At 40.4% G+C, this 21220-nt stretch overlaps 2 protein-coding genes across 2 annotated transcripts in view; both read right to left on the reverse strand.

Annotated features, from left to right (window-relative positions):
- Nucleotides 1–4813: 4813 nt before the first annotated feature.
- On the reverse strand, nucleotides 4814–7747 carry LOC149282156 (proteasome subunit alpha type-4-like). Its single transcript, XM_089498562.1, has 6 exons — nucleotides 7596–7747; nucleotides 6908–6985; nucleotides 6128–6216; nucleotides 5852–5982; nucleotides 5456–5579; nucleotides 4814–4968 (listed from the first exon to the last, which is right to left on the reverse strand). The coding sequence occupies exons 1-6, from the start codon at nucleotides 7730–7732 to the stop codon at nucleotides 4814–4816; spliced, it is 714 nt and encodes a 237-aa protein (XP_089354688.1). The 5' UTR covers nucleotides 7733–7747.
- Nucleotides 7748–10375: 2628 nt separating this feature from the next.
- Nucleotides 10376–21220, reverse strand: part of LOC149282157 (FRAS1-related extracellular matrix protein 1-like) — a 56390-nt gene continuing 45545 nt past the window's right edge. The window contains exons 30-35 of the mRNA XM_089498591.1: nucleotides 20586–20821; nucleotides 18621–18736; nucleotides 13204–13265; nucleotides 11308–11372; nucleotides 10971–11151; nucleotides 10376–10536 (exon numbers count right to left, since the gene is read on the reverse strand). Coding sequence (XP_089354717.1) covers nucleotides 10376–10536; nucleotides 10971–11151; nucleotides 11308–11372; nucleotides 13204–13265; nucleotides 18621–18736; nucleotides 20586–20821 — 821 coding nt within the window. The remainder of the gene's footprint in view (nucleotides 10537–10970; nucleotides 11152–11307; nucleotides 11373–13203; nucleotides 13266–18620; nucleotides 18737–20585; nucleotides 20822–21220) is intronic.

The raw sequence follows: 21220 nt of genomic DNA on the forward strand, positions 1-21220 counted from the left end.
TCAAAATTCAAGAGTTTTTAAAATATATATATTTATGTCATAGTTTATATACGTGCAAAGACACAAAAAATGTTTTATTGGACATCCGCAGATCATTTAGAAAAATGTATTCTAGTTTTAACGTCCGCACTGCTGCTCGGGGGGAAGCTCTTATGGAGGAGCAGTCGGGTAATTTTTGTTACTCCTAAGATCTCTCTTCTTCTTGCTGTTGCGGTTCGGGGGATAAACCGCCTTCTGCGCTGCTACATCCTTCATCATGGAGCTTAACGTCTCCTTCAGCACCATAGAGAGAGACCATAGAGTTGTGTAACTCACTGAGAAGGACAGAGCGTCCCTATAGGTTTTACCCCGGAGGCTCCAGGAATCTCACGCGATTAACGAGCCCCGGGGGGGGCGTATTTTGATCTCTAGTTGGGTACACTTGTATTTTACAACTCACCCCATTCCTAGTATATTAAGTCTGGGTCTGCCCCCTATGCGTGATTAGCCCCCGCCGGGCCATAAGGAGTAGTCATTCGGCCCTCCGTGATCCAGGGAACAGCAGTGTGCAAGAGGCTTTATCTGCTAAACTACCGAACGAGCAAGAATTATGAGAAAAAAATACCATAGATATTTATTTAGCAAGTATTAAAAATAGTTATTTTTTTTAACCCTTTGAGTGCCGGGGAGGAGTGCGCCATACATATGGCCTCCGCTTCCCCGCCTGCACTCCAAAGGTTTTATATGTTGGTTTTAGTGTTTTTAAATTATTAAGTTGCTGCGCAATGTAAGATAATAAGAATTTGTTTTTAATCTCTGTGTTAAGGGTTAAAATTTGAATCTGTGGAACATTTGTTAAGTGAAAGCCATCGCCTAGCGATTGTTTACATTCATCAGCACACGGCTTCTGTGTCTTGTCAGTAATTCAGACAAAAAAATATATTAAATCAGGTTAGAAAAATGTTAAAGCATAATTTCATCCGCTTAATAATGCTTGTAGCAGCCAATCGGTGGCAGGGAAGCCCTAACATTGAGATCAATGGGAGCGCTTTTCACGCATGCACATAAGGGTCAGATCAGATCCATGCTCGCTGTGTTTGCCGATCCAGCACTAGAGCTGCCTGGCGGTAAATATATCCCTTCACAGGACAGAGCAGGAGGACGGGGCCAATGCACACAGAATCCCCCATGCATTTGCAGTAGGGACCCCCCATAAATTTAAAGGGACCTCTCAGCTATCATAAGCATTAAAGTGCTCCTGATGGCTGGAGCGTCCCTTTAACACCTTCATTTGCGTCATTCTATTCTTTGGCCACTAGATGGCATTAGACTGAGCGCTGTATGTTAAGCGCTACCTCCTGCTTACGCACAGGTTTAATATTTTTTTGGTTTATTTGCATCCAGTAGCATTCTTGTTCTCGCTTAACCTCTTAAGGACAATAGGCGGTCCCTAAACCCATTGAAAACAATGCATTTTGAGCCCGTACATGTACGGGCTTTGTCATTAAGGGGTTAAGAAGATGTTTTGCAGTCACCGCTAGGCGATAATTTTGTTATTATATAAACCGCCCTATTCAGGCATTTTACATCTCCATATAACAGCAGCATTAAAAGACCAAACGGCGGCAAGTGACGGAATGTAAGCAGATGTATAGATTATTGAAGTGGATGAGAGGCCCTGGCTAAAAAACGCATGAGTGCTTTATTATCAGCTGACCTGTCTGGGGAGTCATGATTTGCACAATATGCAAATAGAGTGATTCAAATTTGCATACAGGGACGGATGCTGGTGTGACAAATGGTATACATCATAAGGTATGTGTATAGATATATATGTATACAGTATCATTGTTTTTTTCTTTTTGATCTATACATTTCCTTGTACAGCAGACAGTTTAGGGGATCCCCTTAAAGTTTTGGAGGGATCTCTTACTGTAAACCGTAAACACTTCTCAAGGCGGCCCTCATCGGCACTTCCGGACATCAGTGTGAATTACCTTAATCTTCCAATTCACATGTACTTGTTCCTTTATTCATACTTAATAGAAGAGGGATTTACAAAAAAAGCTGATTGTTCCATATTACCTGTTATTTGGTTATATTGTTTTTTTTAAAATTAAGGTTGCAGTTCCACTGAATTACATCTCTGCTTTAACACAGGTGTTCTTATCAAAAAGCTACATATACATAAAATGTTTAAATCTTTTTATATATACATTATATGAATGAGATGTCTAGTGTCGTGTCTATCTGGAAAAGAACCGATGTGTTAACTCATTGTGAGATGATGTGTGGCTAACAGGTTTGCATTTCTGTTGATCTGTACAATTACCAGCACAATGTATAGGTTTACATTCCATACAGCAGTCTCAAACACTCTAAAGCCGTGTTTAGATGACTTTATCCCAAGAAGGGGATACACGCTACCTCCCACCGTCTAACCGCCTGCGGTCTCTGCCAGAGTGTATATTAAAGGTGCTGTCCCACCTGCCCTGCTGTATTCAACACTTCCATAAATGCAGAATCCCAGGCCATTCCCAGCATTATTTAACCAATCAAAACGGTGCTTCATTTATAATTGTTCAGGGAATGCTTAATTGTCACATGACACAAGCAGGAAGTTATAGTTGGTTACCATAGAAACGGAGGCTTTAACCCTCAGGTCTCACGATCTGATATTACATTGTATCAAAATGAATCTGTTTCATAGACACACATAAAAAGCTGGGGTATCGACGGACCTATAACGCCTATGATTCTCAGCCAGCAGAACTGAACGCATTGAATTTGACAGCAGAGAAGAACTTGCAGTCTGTATAAAAGTATTAAAGTTTTTGTATCATCCTGAAAATAATCTCGCGTTGGTTATTTTGGGTCGGTTTGTTTTATGGGGAAAAAAAGAATTGCTGTAACTTGAAATATAACTTTTCAAATGAAATTCCCTTTGTGTGTATTTTTATTTCGTGATTTTGAATAAACCCGCATTTCACTAAAAGCTGACGATATACATTTAAATAAAATTGCTTTTGGAGGAATTCTATAACTCTAGACATTAATTTTAGTAGGAATGAACTCTTTAGTGACAATATTTTTTACAATTTATTTATGTTTTTTATAGGGCTGTCATATTCCGTAGCGGGCTATAAGGACGGGATTAGTTATACGGCCGGAGAGTATATAATATATAATATGAGGAATATACAGGATATAACGGGTTATAAGGGCGGGATTAGTTATACGGCCGGAGAGTATATAATATATAATATGAGGAATATACAGGATATAACGGGTTATAAGGGCGGGATTAGTTATACGGCCGGAGAGTATATAATATATAATATGAGGAATATAGAGGGATATAACGGGTTATAAGGGCGGGATTATTTATACGGGCCGGAAAGTATATAATATATAATATGAGTAATATACAGTATATAACGGGTTATAAGGGCGGGATTAGTTATACGGCCAGAGAGTATATAATATATAATATGAGGAATATACAGGATATAATGGGTTATAAGGACGGGATTAGTTATATGAGGGGGGGAGTATATAATATGAGGAATATACAGGATATAACGGGTTATAAGGACGGGATTAGTTATAGGAGGGGGGGAGTATATAATATATAATATGAGGAATATACAGGATATAACGGGTTATAAGGACGGGATTAGTTATACGGGCCGGAAAGTATATAATATATAATATGAGTAATATACAGTATATAACGGGTTATAAGGGTGGGATTAGTTATACGGCCAGAGAGTATATAATATATAATATGAGGAATATACAGGATATAATGGGTTATAAGGACGGGATTAGTTATACGAGGGGGGGAGTATATAATATGAGGAATATACAGGATATAACGGGTTATAAGGACGGGATTAGTTATACGGCTGGAGAGTATATAATATATAATATGAGGAATATACAGGGATATAACGGGTTATAAGGACGGGATTAGTTATACGGCCGGAGAGTATATAATATATAATATGAGGAATATACAGGATATAACGGGTTATAAGGACGGGATTAGTTATACGGCTGGAGAGTATATAATATGAGGAATATACAGGGATATAACGGGTTATAAGGACGGGATTAGTTATACGGCCGGAGAGTATATAATATATAATATGAGGAATATACGGGGATATAACGGGTTATAAGGACGGGATTAGTTATACGGCCGGAGAGTATATAATATGAGGAATATACAGGGATATAACGGGTTATAAGGATGGGATTAGTTATACGGGCCAGGGAGTATATAATATGAGGAATATACAGGGATATAACGGGTTATATACCCTGAATTGAAATATATATATTGTAGAAAAATATATTTCACAGAAGCAACCAGCCATCAGAATCCCATCTGAATCAAGTAACGGAGGAACAGCCGGCACCTATAGGCTTTTATTCTCTGGGGGACCTAAAAGAGTCAAACATCACTTTATAGACAGGACCTTTATTTTTTTTTTATTTTTTTTGGAGCGGCTAGTAGTGAAAACATGTTTTTGGGTCTGAAAATAATATAAATAAGGACTGTTTATAAAATATTTACAGAAAAGGGTTAATTGGGGGTAATTAAAGCGACTGCACAAGATTCGCAGCCAGAAAGCGGCCAAAACCTAGTCTTAAAATTCTAAAACAATATTACAAAGAATCAAACAAGTGGAGGATTCTACCAGTAAAGATTACAAACAAAAACTCGTTTCACTTTTCTTTTTATTTAAGAATTACAAAAAAAAAAACCCCCAAACTGCTGTAATATATAAATGTGCGCAGACATTAACATTTTTTTTCTTCACGAAGTTCATTTGTCTTTTTCTTTCTGTTCTTTTTCCTTCTTCTCGCGTTCGATTTTCGCTTCTTCTTCTTCGTGCCGTTTTATTAGTTCTTCTACTTCTTTCTGCCTCAAAACCCTTATCTTTGTTTTTCCGTTCTCTCTTGTCAACGTGGCGATTTCCACTGAAAATAAGGTGAGATATGGGCGTAAATCATCTTCACTCCTGGCGATAAGACTTCTCGCCGTTACATTATTCTTTTTTATTTACGATTTATTAATGCATTTTCCCGACAAATAAAATTTTCATTTTTCAAAAACCAAGTACAAAAAATTATGTACTTTAACCCAAAAGCTGCCCGTGATGGGATTGTCCGTTACAATTAATTTTCTTCTATGGAACCGCGCTAAATGCTTTATAGAAGGAGGTTTAGTAAAGTATCTCTGGAAGCAATTGAAATACAATAAATAAATGATTTTAAATAATAATAAATCTTAACATATAAATATAATCATTCTTTAACTTTTCATAGAAAATTAAGTGTTTCTCAGAATATACACTTAGAAGCAAAAAAGAATATTAGTGTTAATTAGTGAGAAAAGTTAATTTTTATTTAAATAAATTAAACGTAATTTCCCACGCGAGGATAACGCATTTCACAGGCCAATTACCTTTTTCAGCAGACAATTTGCTAACATCCATGGTCTTGTTCAGGACTTTAACTGCTAAGGCAAGTGCTGACTTCAGAGTCATCTCGCCTTCCTTGTAATCCTGTTTCAGCATGGACACGGCTGCCTACAAAAAAAAATTACTTATAAACAATTGGTTATCATTAACTACCTATAGAATTTCCTCAAGACCCTTTAATGCATATGATAGCTGAGAGGTCCCTTTAAATTTACCCGCTGCCCCCTTTTAAAGTACGTTCATGCATTGTACTGAATCAAGTTTCATTGCCTGACGTCACATAGGCCATGACTTCCCACAGGGCCAGTAGAAATGGGCTCATCCAAGAGGATTTCTTCAGGGGTCCCGTTAAGACGGGTAACGAGCCGCGTGGCACTTACCGCGCTGTTATTTCCGATGCACGTGGCTTTCCATCCTCCGTAATTGCCGCTGGGGTCGCTCTGGTACAGCTGAAAGCCATAGTGTTTGTCCCAACCGATGTAAAGAAGAGAGACGCCAAACGGGCGCTTTCCTGGGAAGAAAAAAAAAAAAAGCATACGTGATCGGCCAAAATAATGTAACGTAACCCGACCTAAAATGCCCATCGTCCAGTCACTCTAAATTGTGCTATAAAAGAATATCACAACAGAAAAATGTCACGAGAGGACGCTAATCACCTCCAAACTGTGTGTAAGCCTGTTTGATGTCACAGAGAGCGGTCACCAGCTGCTCACAGGGGATCGGCTCCTGATACTGCAGCAGGTACCTAGAGCACAATAACACGTACGTCGTCACCTCCGCCCGTATAACAAACATATACACTACTGTTCAAAAGTATGGGGTCACGCAGCTGTTTTCCTGGAAATCAGGGAAGTTTTTCATAATTACAAAAGGGCTTTCTAAACATCAGTTAGCCTTTTAAACTGAAACTCGGATCAGCGAACACAACATGCCATTGGAACACAGGAGTGATGGGAGTGATAAAGGGCCATTGGAACACAGGAGTGATGGGAGTGATAAAGGGCCTCTGTACGCCTATGAAGAGATTCCATTAAAAATCAGCCGTTTCCAGCTACAATAGTCATTTACAATCCGTCTGCACTGGATTTCTGTTCCATTTCATGTTATTTAATGGATAGAATGCTTTTCTTTCAAAACCAAGGTAATTCCTAAGCGACCCCAAACTTTTGAATACCAGTGTGTGTTGCTTTATCAATAGACAGCAATTAAAATATAAGAGCCTACGTTGTGTATCGCTGTGTGTTAATAACACATACCGTCACGCAGTCCGTACTGCCAAATATAGGACTCATATTTTATTTTTAAAAAGTATTGATTAAAAAAAATATTTATCAATGCCAGTTAACCCTTTGCTTCACGTTCTTCTCTCTAATAGCCCTTGGGTTTCTCTGGTTACTATAGATGGCGAAACCTCTTCTTCTAAGGTCTAAACTTACCTTTGAGCGATTAATCTGAGTTCATTTGTCAAAACGTTGGCATCTGACGTGATTCCTGCAACACTGCAAGCCATATCGCTGAAAGACACGGAATAAGAACATGACATTCTCCACACTAACTCAGACCAGGAAGGAGCCTGCGAAGGACAGACTCTACCAACACAATCGTGTATCAGAACGTTAGGCTGTGGGGTGTATTCACTAAACAGAGTCTGCTGGGGATTTCCACATTGCAGCTCCTTGATATCAATATGCATTGTAAAGCGGCCAAGCCCAACAAGCTGCTCCTGCAAGAAGGGCCACTCCGGCCCTGCATGGGTTAAATCAGTGAGAAGAAATCTTTGAGTACACATTAAATCACGCACGGTAATATCATGGAGGTGCCAAGACTTTACTCTTCTGCAAAAGCACTGGGAACTCTGAGCGTATCACTTTTATAGCAGTGCAAAGAGGTGGAAGCTCTAATGCAATGTAAAGAAGTTTTTTTTTTACGGAGAGGTCAGTAGATAAGTGGAACAGCCCCCCAGCAGAAGTGGTAGAGGGTAATACAGTGAGGGTATTAAACATGCATGGGATGGGCATACGGCTCCTGAATCTAAGACGAGACCAACGACTGATTAAGGTTTGAGTCTTTACAGCAGGAGAAGTGTGCCGAGTGTTTCTATGAACGTTCCTCCGTATCACTCACTCATTCAACTTGTATATCTTCTCTGAAAAAAAGACCTCGTCGAGGAGCTTGTGGATGTTGCGTCTCTCGGCAGCCAGCAGAACGCCGTCGTTTGCCAAAATTCCCAGGCAGGTACCGGCGTGACCGATGGCTTCCATGGCATATTCCACCTGGTACAGGCGCCCTGGGAAAAGAAAAAGATTAAATTACTGCAGCATTCTGAGAAATACAAACATTTCTTACTTTTTATTAAATACTCCGGTATTTCTTAAAATTATAAAAATCATTTTACCGGACCTGTGTTTCAGAGAAGACAGGGGGGGGGGGGGGGGACGAGAAGACATTTTCTTTAAAATGTCATAAAACTATTAGGGTGCCCCTATAATCAGTATAATACGGTAAATAAAACTTAAACGTACTGTCTGACGGAACCTCGTGAAAGCGAAAGTAAAAGTAATAAACGCCAGCAATGTTTTATATCTGTGACGAGCGTACCTTCCGGGGAGAATATGGTCGTTCTGGAATCATACCTTCGAGACTGCCAAGGAAATAAAAATAATGTAAATAAAAGAAACACAAAGTTGCTCTCAAACCGACCGCCTTAAATATCCTGCTCGAAAGTAGTTGAAAAAAAAATGAAATAAATTAAATTCAATCTGTTACACTTTCTTAGAGAGCAGCGTCAGCTGCTGTGTTATATAAACTACATAAAAAATAATACTTTATTACTTTTTATCTCTGTCTTTAAAGACAGTTGACATGACTAGTCAATAAACCTTACGGAGAGGGTGATCTGCCTCCCAGCATAAGTGGTAGAGGGTAATACAGTGAGGGGATTAAACATGCGCGGGATAGACATACGGCTCCTGAATCTAAGACGAGACCAACGACTGATTAAGGTTTGAGTCTTTACAGCAGGAGAAACGGGCGACTAGACGGGGGCCGGATGGGTCATAGGGAATGGTGTACAGCGCCGCATATAAGACAGGCGGACAAATAATTGGATTCCTTAAATCATTTTAAACCAAATGAGCTCAAAGCGGTGAAAGGAGCCCCGGCCTGAGCGCTCGTACGATCCCCCCGAAGCTCCCCGTCACACTCACCATTCTGCCGTCTATCCGGGGGGGTCTGCAACACAGAACACAAAACTGTAAGACATCAGCAGTTACACGCGACGTTTTATCATAGATCACTGCGCATGAATGCGTTCAGACAAAAGAGGCTTATTCACTAAAGGGGGAGTTGTGTTTTGCCTGATTGCCTTCGCTATACAATATGGGGGGCAACCCCAGCAGGGCCGGCCCTGGATAATGTATAGTTAAAGCAGAGAGATTTCTTCATTCTTCTCACTGTTGACTCCTACATTAGGCGCCGGCCCCTCACAATGAATAGTGAAGCGGGGGAGTGGGGGGCCGCAGCTCTCCTGCTGGCTCTCCCCGAAGAGACCCCCACAAAGTCCCCGACCCCTCAGAGCAACGGGGCGGCAGGTCCAACAAATTCCACCAACCATCGGTGACATTAACCAGCTAAATAGTAAATCAACCCTGCGGCACGCGAAGGGTGGGTTACACGCATGTCGTGGTGAGCAGCGGTAACCCTTTAAGTGCTGGATGGCTCCATAATAATCACACCTGAGCACAGAGGTTAGATTTACAAGACTTTTAAGTTTAACCCATTCAGTGCCAGAGGACGCATGCAAAGCCCTGCTAATAATACAACGAAATCGCTTTTACTCAAGAAAGGGTTAATCCAGTGCCCTTCATAGGTCTGCTGGAGAAGCCTAACTGTGCTGTATGGCAGTGGTAGTGCTGACAGGAATGGGTTTCCCGGCAGCAGAGGCAGAGAATGCATTGTCATAGTGTTCCGGACTGGGATACCCAGGAGGCCTGGTTGGTCCTATAACCCTAAAGCCCGGAGACTGCAGTATCCGGGGGAGAGGGGTGTCGTGTGCCCCCGCTGTCTCACCGTTCAGAGTAGGTGGTCGGTCTGTGGAAAGTAAGGGGTCTCCGGCAGCCGGCAAAACAGCACAATCCAGAAGCACACAGACTTTTCACTATGGCCGTCCGCACATGCGCACACAAGCTCCGCGCCTGGCAGCGCCGTGACGTCCGCGAGAAGAACGTCATCGCGCCGCGGCAGTATGGGCAGAGGCCAGGGTAGCCATGATTAGCTTGGGAACAAAGAACGCGTCGAGTACTAAACACCAGAGCTAGCATTAGGCCACCTAACAGTGTCTCCATTACCTATTGTGCGTTCATTTTCTCGGGGGTCAGACCAGGCAATACACTTGATGCTAAAAACATGGCTGCAGCGGTAGAGCAAAAATATCACAGCTGAGGTTATTTATAAGGAGCAGCTCACGCTTCTGTCTGCAGAGGGCTTATAACTTATGATCTTTGGCCATTTGAAATGTTTGAAAGTTTTTGAATTTCCATGGGGGGGATTTTTTTTGTTGCACATGCCACTTCCTGTGTTATGTTGCTTTTATAATCAGAAAGTTGTCAGGAAGCGCTACTCAGTCCGAATGATAAAAGCTCCCTTCCATGCTGGAGAAACAAATCTCACGCACCTAAACGTCTTTTAATGCTTCTGAAACATTAACATATATTTTTTATTAAAAGTTATTTTTTTTTTAGAAAATGTTAATAAACAACACATAGCCCCAAACCTGCTTTATATATTAAATCTCTGCTATTTTTATTAATAATAACATATTAATGAAGGGACCGCTTCTGATGAACGTTAACAAATTAAGGGACCTGTAATGCGTAACTTCCTGCCAATTATGTCTGCATCCCCGGTTATAGCTCCTTCAGATACAGTAGCGCAGGCTCCAGGAGAACTCCCTGTCCCGCGTGAAACTTCTGAAGAGCTTCTTCAATTTTCTCGGCGCTCAGGCTTAAGCCGTAGATGAGGTTGTAATTATGAATAAGTCTCTTTGCTCTCTCCAGTTCCACCAATCCTGTAACGCAATTCGGTCTCAAATTAGGTGTCTTTGCAATTAAAAAGTGTGCTTAACCATTCAAAATAGGTCATTATCAGCATACCACCCTCCTGGAGCTCTCCCTTCTCTGGGAGGCGGGGCTAGCTGTGTAGAGGTGTGGATAGCCATATGTTGGGCAGCGCTAGCCACACCTGTGGGCAAGGCCAGCCCCAGGCTACCTTAAGAGAGATGAAAGTAGGCGGGGAAGTGGGCAGGGTAGTGGGTGTGACCAAACGCTGAGTGACCCGGAGACACAGAGAAGCTCCGCTTCACCCGGAGACTCCAGGTCAAACCCACAGAGTATCTGGGAACGTATGGGATGTATAAGGGCGCTGTAATTACGCCCTTTGTTAATTAGGGGATAATTTCCCTACAGATATTAGCCGCTCACACATTTATTTCATTTTTTTTACCGCTGTTTTGGATTTCACAGAGCTGGAGAGCATTTTCTAGTTTCTTGAAGCGATCTATCCAGGGCTCCCGGTCATCGGAATTCCGATCTTCGCCGAGATGTAAAGCAGGCTGGGAAAATGGTCTGACGTTTGGATTCAGACATCTGCTCGTCAAGAAAGAACGTTCCTCGGGCTGTTCATCCTGCGAAACGTATCGTTATGGGCATAGAATTATTTATCCTATAAAAACTTATTTATTTACTGAAGGTATATTTGCAATATTATCTGACTGTACGTAGTGTGCATAAAATAAAGACAATATATTGCACAATTTTCTCTTTATTTTGATAACTAATACCAGGTTATCATGTTGAATAATTTGCGGCCCCTCGCTTGTCTCTGAACCGCCATCTGTTGAATCCCCTTCAAAAAAGACAAGAAAAAAACTGAATCAAACAACTTTATTACAGATTATAGTTCCTTAAAGGGACAGTAACATTTATTAACATTTATTAACACGTAGACCTCTGTATTAATGTAATGATACATGTGTTCTAAGTAGTAAGTTTAAAAAAAATGTTTATTTTTTTACATACCTAAAAATAGCATTATTTTACCATACATAAATAATGCAGTATAGTGGCTGATTTACCTTTTCTGCCCTTTAACACTTTGACTGCTCCCCACCTATAGGATTCAACTTTTTCTAGGGGAAAATAACCTTTTAAGTTTATTTAGAGTTTGCATGTATGATATGTAAAGGATCCATAATTTCTACTAAAAGAACCTCATTGAAATGTTTACACTGAAAAAGAATGTTCGCACTCCCTACTCTACGTACATCACGATGACATCATGATGACACTAAGCGCGAACTGCAGTGGAGAATAGGTTATTCGCATCTGGTGGCAGATGGTGATGTCATCAGTGAGTCAACCAATGAAATCTGTTAAATTCCATCACCCGTTCTTCTAGTATAACATAGGCTCTCTTTTCTGTATCATGTGGTCCCGCTTTAAAGGCAATTATTGTTATTTTATATTGATTTATATAGCGCCATCATATACCGCAGCGCTGGGTGAACAGTACAAAACTTGCAGCATGCAAAGAAAAAGCTCAAGGAGCTTACAATCTAGAAGGGTCGTTTTCCCAAAAGTAACAGCTGTAGTTCCTTATAAATATTTGTACATATTTTTGTATTTTATTATTTATTATTTCACAAGGACAAACCCTCGGAAAATAAGAACATTATTATTTCCTAATATATGGGTTTTTTTTTTCCTAAATAATGATTTTTCAGTAGCTTAGCCAATGAGACATAAGTGTGATTTATACAAAACGGGACAGATTGCGGTATACATTTTTAATGATGAAATACATAAATAATCAGGATGAATGAAGTGCACGCAAAGATCATTTGGCAGCTACTGTGTATCCGAGCAGATGGCGGCCGGTTCAAGTCCAGATTTCGGAAACTGAATCCATTCCAGCTCTCGCAGAAGCGCCGAGTCTCACAGACGCCGTGCGTCGCTATCAGTATGCTGCAGACAGTCACATCTTGCCTCGTAAAATACTATCCTCTGGTTTAGGAGGGCATGGTGGGGGTGGGGGGGGAATGGGGCATTTGCCGAACTTGGAAGCGGAAATTGCATATGGTAATAGAGATCGGTTCCATAAAAATCATTGTGCATCATAATCATTTTGTGTTTCTTTTTTTGTATGGGACCTATATATAATCAGGGGTCCTCTTATCAAGCTAGATTGTAAGCTCTTTGAGCAAGGCCCTCCTCACCTGTTGTTTCTGTAAGTCAATTTGTTATGTTACATACTACTTGTTGTGTCCTGTCTACCCATTGTACAGCGCTACAGAATTTGATGGCGCTATATAAAACAATAAATAATAACCTTTTTTTAGGTTATTCATGGTGCCAGATGCTGGAATGATAAGCATCGTTTTGTGATTACATTTCATCAGTCTGTAATAATGTATCGTTAGGTCTGTTTATACGATGCCAGATATTACACACAGCTTTGTCTAAAAGGATTAGATCTGGTAGAAGTGTAAGAAGAAGCACTTGAGATTCTTTGTTGACGGTGGCACTTTAGCTTTAATTTTACCCCTTCCTTCACAGGACATACACATCTGGGGTAACAGCCACCAATAGAAGATAAAGTCATAGCCAAAATATCGCCTACGAAATGTTGCCCCTATAAGTAACAAGCAGTATATATACGGACAGAAAAAATGACCTACGTCTGCCTGGAACATGGTCTTCATTCTTAACCTTCTTCAGCAAGTCAATAAACTCTTTCCACCTAGGAGTTAATAGAAAGTGTGTAGCTGACAGTGGCCGGTGGATAGATTTTGATGTTATAAAAAAAAGCGCTAGCAACAATTTACCAAATTTCAGGAGGGAGGCGGAAATCGTGACTCCGTAAGATCCACAAACAGCTTGAAACTAAAAGAGGAAACGTTGTTACTTTGGGTGGTGGCTTTTTCATCAGTCATTGTAGATACGTTTAGTTGGTTCTTTTCGGAAAAATCGGTGTAGATTTGTTAGCCATAGAAAGCGAGAAAGCAAATTTGGAAAAATGATACATTTATTGGCTAACTGACATATAATGGATTGCAAACTTTCCAGACGATCTACAGCCATGTGAAAAAGTACACCCTCTTTGAATTCTATGGTTTTACATATCAGGACTTAGTGACAATCTTTCGGCAAATTCTATGTTTCCCAATTTAAAAGCCTCGCTCCTCAGCCGATGATTGTGTTTAAGGCACAATGATGTTGCGTTGATAGCCCTCCTACCATCTTAAAGTAACATATGAGGCATCTTCCTCCGTTTCAGTTGAGCTTTCTTGGTAATTCCAGCAATGGGACAATTGGTTTAACTGTTGGGTCCTTCCCAGTTATTCTGCAGATTCCAGTTACTAAGGACGCAAGGCGGGGAAGGTAAATATAAAATCAGACGCACGCTGCCGTGTAACAACCACACGTGGACAGTGTATCAGTGGCTGAGCACAGGCCTTTTGGTTTAAGAATGTCCCTGCTTAACCACAGGTGTGATTAGTACAGTGCTAACCTAGGAAGGGTGGCCACCGTCAAACGTAAAACTATCCCTGTATAGGGGTTGTGGAACTTGGCTAGGGTGACCATGGTTCGCCTAGCCAATCAAGAACCTGTATTGAAAATATATATGCAAGGGCAGCGGCTAGCTATGATCACCCTATAATTGGGGGATATTTTATATGTTGCTACGGTAACTAATTTTCTGTAGAAATATATAATTCCCACACAAAACCGAAATCTAGAAATCTGGTGATTAAAAAATGTAGTATTCCAACACAAAACACCAAGCCGAACCCAAGGGGGTCATAATTATAAAGGTGTCTATTTTTTTAGATGCCATGTTATATACCCTGTTCACCACTAGGTGGCAGCACCTCCTATTGATTTGGTCACCAATAAATTAAATGTTTCAGAGGAATTGGTAGAGTGTAGAATTGTATAATTTGATGGTAGAAAGGAATTACAAAGCTTGTTCATTCTCTCTGTTTTCTACATAAAAAATGGCTACAATTTTTGAACCAGCAAACTTTTAAAATAAGAAAAATAAGACCTTTCAAAATGTTAACCCAATTATTACGGATCATTAATAATTTGCACGGGCTCACCTGTTATAAGTCTATATAGAATGGATATAATTATTGATCCGAGTCTCGGATAGGCACTCATTCGGCACAGAATGTAATATAGGTCACCTCTAGATGGTGTCACCCAGATCTGCCCTTTTTAAATTTTAGATTCTCCTCTATTGCCCAATACCACGAGAATCTGCCCCATTAACTCTGTCAATCTTCTCCTTGTCTCCCAGAATCTGCCCCTTCATCCGGAGAATCTACCCTTCACCCTTAGAAGCTGAGTTTAAAACAGACATGGTAACTTTGTTGTGCCCAAGTATTTTTTGTGAAGACCAATTTCTCTTATTTTCTTATCCACCTTTCATTATTTCACGTGTTTTATAGTAATAATAGTAATTTAGGTGGAAAAAAGACCTTATGGGTAACATTTTTTTGTTGTTGTTTTCTTCCAACTGTAATAATTGAGCTCGGAGGTCTAGAAATCATATGTGTTTTTTTTCCACGGTGACCGGATACAAGCTATCAACTAGAACTAAACACTCCATCTTCTCTCCTCTCAGATCTTGGCCAGAACCCTTAGCCCTGAAAGTCTGCATAATTAGTTTTGATCGGGAATTGCCGTATATTTCACTATTACAGCCCAAGAGCAAGTTCAGAGCAAGGAATTTCAGCAATCCTCAAGGTGGCCGTATAGGTGTAAAAGACACGTATAATGTGAGATTATGCCACTATATAGCTTTGACCTTTTCAAAATTCTGTAACACGACGGACCGACCGGTTAATGCAAGGCATTAATTTGGGGGTCTATAAAAAATATATATAATCTGAAACATACATCAAATATATTGTTAGCAAAAAAAAAAAAAAAAATCAAGCGTATGAGTTGAGTTTTGCTTTGATAACCGGGAAGCGAATTCCAGCAGTTTGATAAAAATGACCAATAACTTTCTGGAAGTCATAAAGATGGTTAGACCGGGCAAACAAAGATTGGTGGATGTGGACAGTTGGAAGAAGCGGGGCAATGAACCATTAACGTAACCGTCCCAGTAACATTGTTGCAATTTGCCCCCTTCTCGGGTTCCCAAACAGATCATAATGGGTCCAAATGGGATGGGGGCCCAAGAAACAAGGAGCCAACAGGCTTTCTGTATCTACAGCCATCCAAATATCTCCATCTCACTTGTCCTGCTTCTTTAATGATATCAGGTTTATTTTGGGGTACATATATCTCTCCCCCAATTTATATTAGTTCTATTATTATTATTATTACTATTATTATCTTTTATTTATATAACTATGGTCTGGATGGCCCAAACAGGAGGATTTACAGCCTTCAGACCGGCTACTTTGAGAAATGTACAACGTAGTTGGACCGGAACATTACATGGCACCACAATATGCTGGACAACATGGCGGTGGGTGAAGTTGGGTCGCACGAAAAGCTGACATGTGCGTGAAAAGCTCTGCAATTGCTTTTGCGTGCGCTCTGTCTGGGACTAAATAGACAAAATGTAAAAAATCCGAGCTTGACGCAAAGAGCCTCTGACAACCACAACAAAAAAAAGTGATTTATTAAGATAGATGAAGCTCAGTAATATTTTTTTACCAGCCAAAAAAGTGAAAAGGTACAATGACCTATGCTTACTATACATCTCTTCACAGTGCTTTGTATCTAATTTGCAGCTCTAGGCTGCTGGTAACAGTAGCCATCACTTCTAAAGGAGTTGGTTTCCCCTGTCCCTGGCACTGAAAAGGTTAATAATGATGGCCTAAGGTTTCTGATGGTCTGGATGTATTATGGGGAGCAAACGGAGTGATCTGAGTAATTCTGACTATTTTTATGTCTGATAATTCTCTTATAATATGCCGATTAATAAAGCTTTACGCTGCCATCTCCGGCTCTTTTGCTGAGAGAATATATTACGGTCCGCGGGCGAGATTTAGTTGCTCTGCATTCTTGGTTAAAGTGACCTTTTAAAACGCGCCGGCCGCAAATCCGCAGTCATCACTTTAGTGAATATGCTCACAAGCCCCAGATGAATACACAAGGATTTTGCCTTCATTCATGCTCTTTGTAAAACTCGCCTAAGAGAGGCTACTTGAGACGACATTATGAAGACCACCGCAGAAGAATGGCATTGTTCGAGGGGTTAAATACTTTCAAAGGGTCCAAGTCTGAGTCTATCCAGTTCCTCACCGTTTGTGGGTTGTTTGGAGACAATTTGACACTCATGTAGGAGCGGAAAGGGCAATTCAGGGGCAAAAGAGTCAAAATGGAGAGTTTGGATGAGGACTGGTTGAATGCTAAGGATGCTCTCTCAAGCCTTGTCCCCTATCTCGGGCCCTTTGGCGCAGGGCCACATATCTCAACGAGGACATTTTTGCTGGAAGTCTTAAGAAAACAAAATTTGCATGGTTACAAAACTAGCCTAAAACATGCTTATTTGGGCAAAATTAGGTAATTACAAATTCTGTCTTCTTTAAGGTCTGTGGCAAGAACCAAAATGTTATCAAATGTTTTTGCCCCCCTAAAAAAACACTGATTTGTGATTTATTGTAACAGTTTTATGATAAAGCCTGAAATGTGAAGAATTTAAGTTATACAATTAAGATTTCTGTGTTGCAATAAATATACCGTAAGACACCTTTTTTTGGCTCACTAAGACACTCTTGAAATGGTACATTAAATGCAAACTTCATGTTTTATGAAGTTAATGCGCTTCAGGGGAGGAATAACACCAGCCTTGCCTTTATTACATTGAAAGGTTCGGTGGTGGAATCATGTATTTCCAGTATGATAAAGAGGAGAAGAATAGTCTTTAATGTTTCATTAAAGGAAGAGAGCAAATATATCGCTCTTTCTGACCGGAGTCACATCTCCTCGTCACCCATTCCTTTCTTCTCCAAGCAAGAACACATCTCCTTTCTCCAGGTTCAGCCAATTGAGGTTCCACTTGTTTTAGAGTATTAAAGGTCACTGGTCGTCCGTTAGTCCAGGACCAACCTGGACTGTCTTCTTCAGACTTCATCCCTGAAATGAGAAAGAGTCTTTGAAGACCCTCTGCCAACACCATGGATGAGCCCAGTATTGAGACGAGGCATGTAGCTAAAACAATGTAGTTCCTTTTCCTCCCCTGATGCCCCTCTTTCCTCTCCTGATGCCCCTCTTTCCTCCATCTGATGCTCCTTTTTCCTCTCCTGATGCCACTCTTTCCTCCATCTGATGCCCCTCTTTCCTCCATCTGATTCTCATCTTTCCTCCCCTGATGCCCCTCTTTCCTCCATCTGATGCTCCTCTTTCCTCCATCTGATGCTCCTCTTTCCTCCATCTGATGTCCCTCTTTCCTCCATCTGATGCCCCTCTTTCCTCCATCTGATGCTCTTCTTTCCTCCATCTGATGCTCCTCTTTCCTCTCCTGATGCCCCTCTTTCCTCCATCTGATGCCCCTCTTTTCTCCCCTGTTGCCCCTCTTTCCTCCATCTGATGCCCCTCTTTCCTCCATCTGATGCCCCTCTTTCCTCCCCTGATGCCCCTCTTTTCTAGGAGCTCAGAATGTTTGCTGGTTGATGAGGGTATCGCAGGGTTCTACACGATTTGTCTAAAAGCTTTACTCACCTAAATAACTATTAAAAAGCGACATTAAAGTCCCTGTAAAAATAGTAAAAGTAAAGTCCGACCTTCTGCCCAAACTGTTTAAGACAAACGTTCCCTTCTTTGTCCATTAGAAATGTTGGGAGTTTGGGGACAGAGGTTGAACAACAAGAATATAATTTATTTTCTTACCGATCCAAAATGGTCTTTTGTCTGCATATTTCCAGAGCCATGTCATCTCACTTTCTGAGTTGACGCTTGTTAAATGACCATTAAATCTGAAATATATATATATAAAATATTTATATTAAAAATATAAATGAATACCATTATATTATGAATAGTAAATTGGGTCCCTCCTTAGGTAATAATCTTGGACCAAATTCAACAGAGATACAGTAACAGTTTAAAGGAATGAAATCAACGTCCTTACACGTCTTTGCAGGCTCTTTCTGCATCCTCCCAAGCGGCGTTTCGTTGGGGTTGACGATGGTAACAGTATCCTCCGTGACGAGTCCATCCCAACGGGCATTTCCCGGCTATTTCATCCTATATTCAAAATTAAACGTCCAGTTTATTGAGTTAAAACACTCATATATTCAAAATTTGAATCATCTCTATGTGCCTAGTAGAACTGACGTTTATTATATCTGCCGAGGACCCCCTTTCCACTATACGCAATAGGTAGATAGGGGTTTGGGGGGTAGTGGGAAGATCTTTAAGATATGTTGAGTCTCCTCTAAGTATTTTGTATTAAAAACATTATTTAAAATATCCTATGGATGTATTTGGACTCATATTGGAACTAATGGCAATAAGACTTGCATATATATATATATATATATATATATATATATATTACGTGTATAATGAAAATGACATAATCATTGCTATGATCCTGCGGGTGTTCTCTAGATCCTAACCCTGACTACCCTTCGTTGACACACGATTCGTTAGCTTTACACGGTGGCTTTTGTCGAACGACTTTTTTGTGGCTTTTGAATGGTTGGGCGTTTTGAATGTTGGGTGGGTTGAATGTTGAGAATGTTGAGTGTTTTGGATGGTGTGGGTTTTAAATGTTGTGCGTTGTGAATGATGAGTGTTTTGGTTGTTGGGTGGGTTGAATGTTGTGGGGGTTGAATGTTGAGGGTTTTGAATGTTGTGGGTTTTGGATGTTAGTGCTACAATGTAACATTTTATCATGGGGACAATCCAAGGACAATGGAGTCGGGAGAACAGGTCGAGATGATAGAGATAAAATGGAGCCGGAGAATTCAATCCCTGAAGTGATGGCGCAACGTATCAGGGTCTTGGTGGCTGGTGGTTGTAAATAACAGCAGAACGACTTAGCAAGTGATTGAATTTGAGGCATGGAGAACGTCACTCAATCAAACTTAACACCAAGACAATGTTTTCGGGATGCAGATCCATGGTGGGATTGTTCACAGTGAGGGATATTTGTGATGTGTAGTTAATTAGGAGGGAACAGTGGAGATCTGTCTTTGATTAAGGGTTGTAGTGTTAGGGCATCCGGTGAAGACACCTTTGGTGATAATGTGGCCACCACCCCACCTGTCCGCTCACCTGTTGGGCTTCATCCTTTAACGGAAGCTGGGAACCCAAAGCGGCAGAGAAACCCCGGAACCCCTCATCTCTGTTTGTGAGGGCCAGCGATGCATCAGGTACCAGCCACACGGTGCTTCTCCTGACATTCTGCTGGGGAGCGCTCATAGACGAGATCCCATGATACTGCGTCAACAAAAATTGCCACCGCCATTATTAAACCGTCCAAATGGCCGCTACTCCTCGGCTAAGGTATAAGCATATATAGACTGGACAGAAAATACGAAACCTCCTATAATTCACAAATCCTACGCAGCAGACAATTAAATAATGTCTCTGGAATAATGGATCTGTATTAAATGAACACGTACATCATCGTTACAAAATTTACTTAAAATTCTATAGTTTGGGCATTAGAACTTACGGAAAAAATATATACAAAAAAAATAAAATAAATGGATGTTGGCAGGTAGCTGAAGAACAAGAGCTCATCAAACCTGTTACGGAATGATACAAGCGCTAAGTACGACTCTTACCGCCCCTTCAAATAAAAGCTTTAATCTCATCAGAGAGCCCGTGTCATCTTCATCACAAGTTCTAATTAAATAGCCGCCGGGGCTCAAATACTCTTAAGAGGTAACGTGAACCGATAGCTCAATTTATATCAACCACTTAGAAAACCTAGATCGCGGTAATTAGATAATTAGATTTGCGCAATAATCCATATAGGTTTTTCATCTGCTGGGAAGAAAACTATCAATTAAGTATGAGTTATACCTTCCCATTTATAGCCTCGCTTATTAATGTCGTTCTCAAGAACGTTAAATTAACATACAAGGACGCTTTTCCCGGTGAGATGCAGATGCTGCCCCGGCGGCCGGGGGGCCAGATCAGTGGCGATGGTCGGCGGCGGACGGGAGAGGCGGCTTCCAGGAGACTGTCCTGCTCTATTACGAAGTAATATTTGGCTGAACTTCCTAGACGTCTGGATTGTTTCGCTGGCCCCGTGTCTTCTTGAAGGATCCGGAGACATTGTATCTCCTGTTCCGGATTCTTGCAACCTGCACTGACCTGTTAACAAAAAAAACAAAAAACATCAGTTGAAATGATTTAATGCCATTTCTTTTTCAATTGCAACATAAAAAAGAAAAAAATATTTTCCAAAAAAACAAAAAAATAATAATAATATTTATTTTTTTCTGATTCAACCCATTTTAGGATTTTTAAAGAAGCGTTTATATGTTTTCATGTCTTCAAAATGGTAAATGAGATTTAATTATGTAAATCGTGCTTTTACATTTACACTAGAAATGTCAGTGGTACTGGAATAACCGGTTTTATTAACATAATAATAATAAATATATATATATTTTATTAATGATTATTATATAATAAAATGTAATAATAAAATGTCTAGCATATATTGTAATTTTCTCAAATCTCAAAATTATTTTTTTGGCAAGAAATTGG

The sequence above is a fragment of the Sceloporus occidentalis genome, unplaced genomic scaffold (assembly GCF_023333645.1).
Source record: "Sceloporus occidentalis isolate IW3139 unplaced genomic scaffold, rSceOcc1.0.p SCAF_122, whole genome shotgun sequence".
Taxonomy (NCBI): Eukaryota; Metazoa; Chordata; class Lepidosauria; order Squamata; family Phrynosomatidae; genus Sceloporus; species Sceloporus occidentalis.

Excerpts from the sequence above, each read along its gene's own strand:
- LOC149282156 (XM_089498562.1), bottom strand. The coding sequence starts at position 7,732 with ATGGAAGCCATCGGTCACGCCGGTACCTGCCTGGGAATTTTGGCAAAC. Across the intron at positions 6,986-7,595 it reads AAGATATACAAGTTGAATGA|CGATATGGCTTGCAGTGTTG; the intron begins GTGAGTGATACG and ends CGTGTCTTTCAG. Across the intron at positions 4,969-5,455 it reads CAAATTGTCTGCTGAAAAAG|TGGAAATCGCCACGTTGACA; the intron begins GTAATTGGCCTG and ends CCTTATTTTCAG.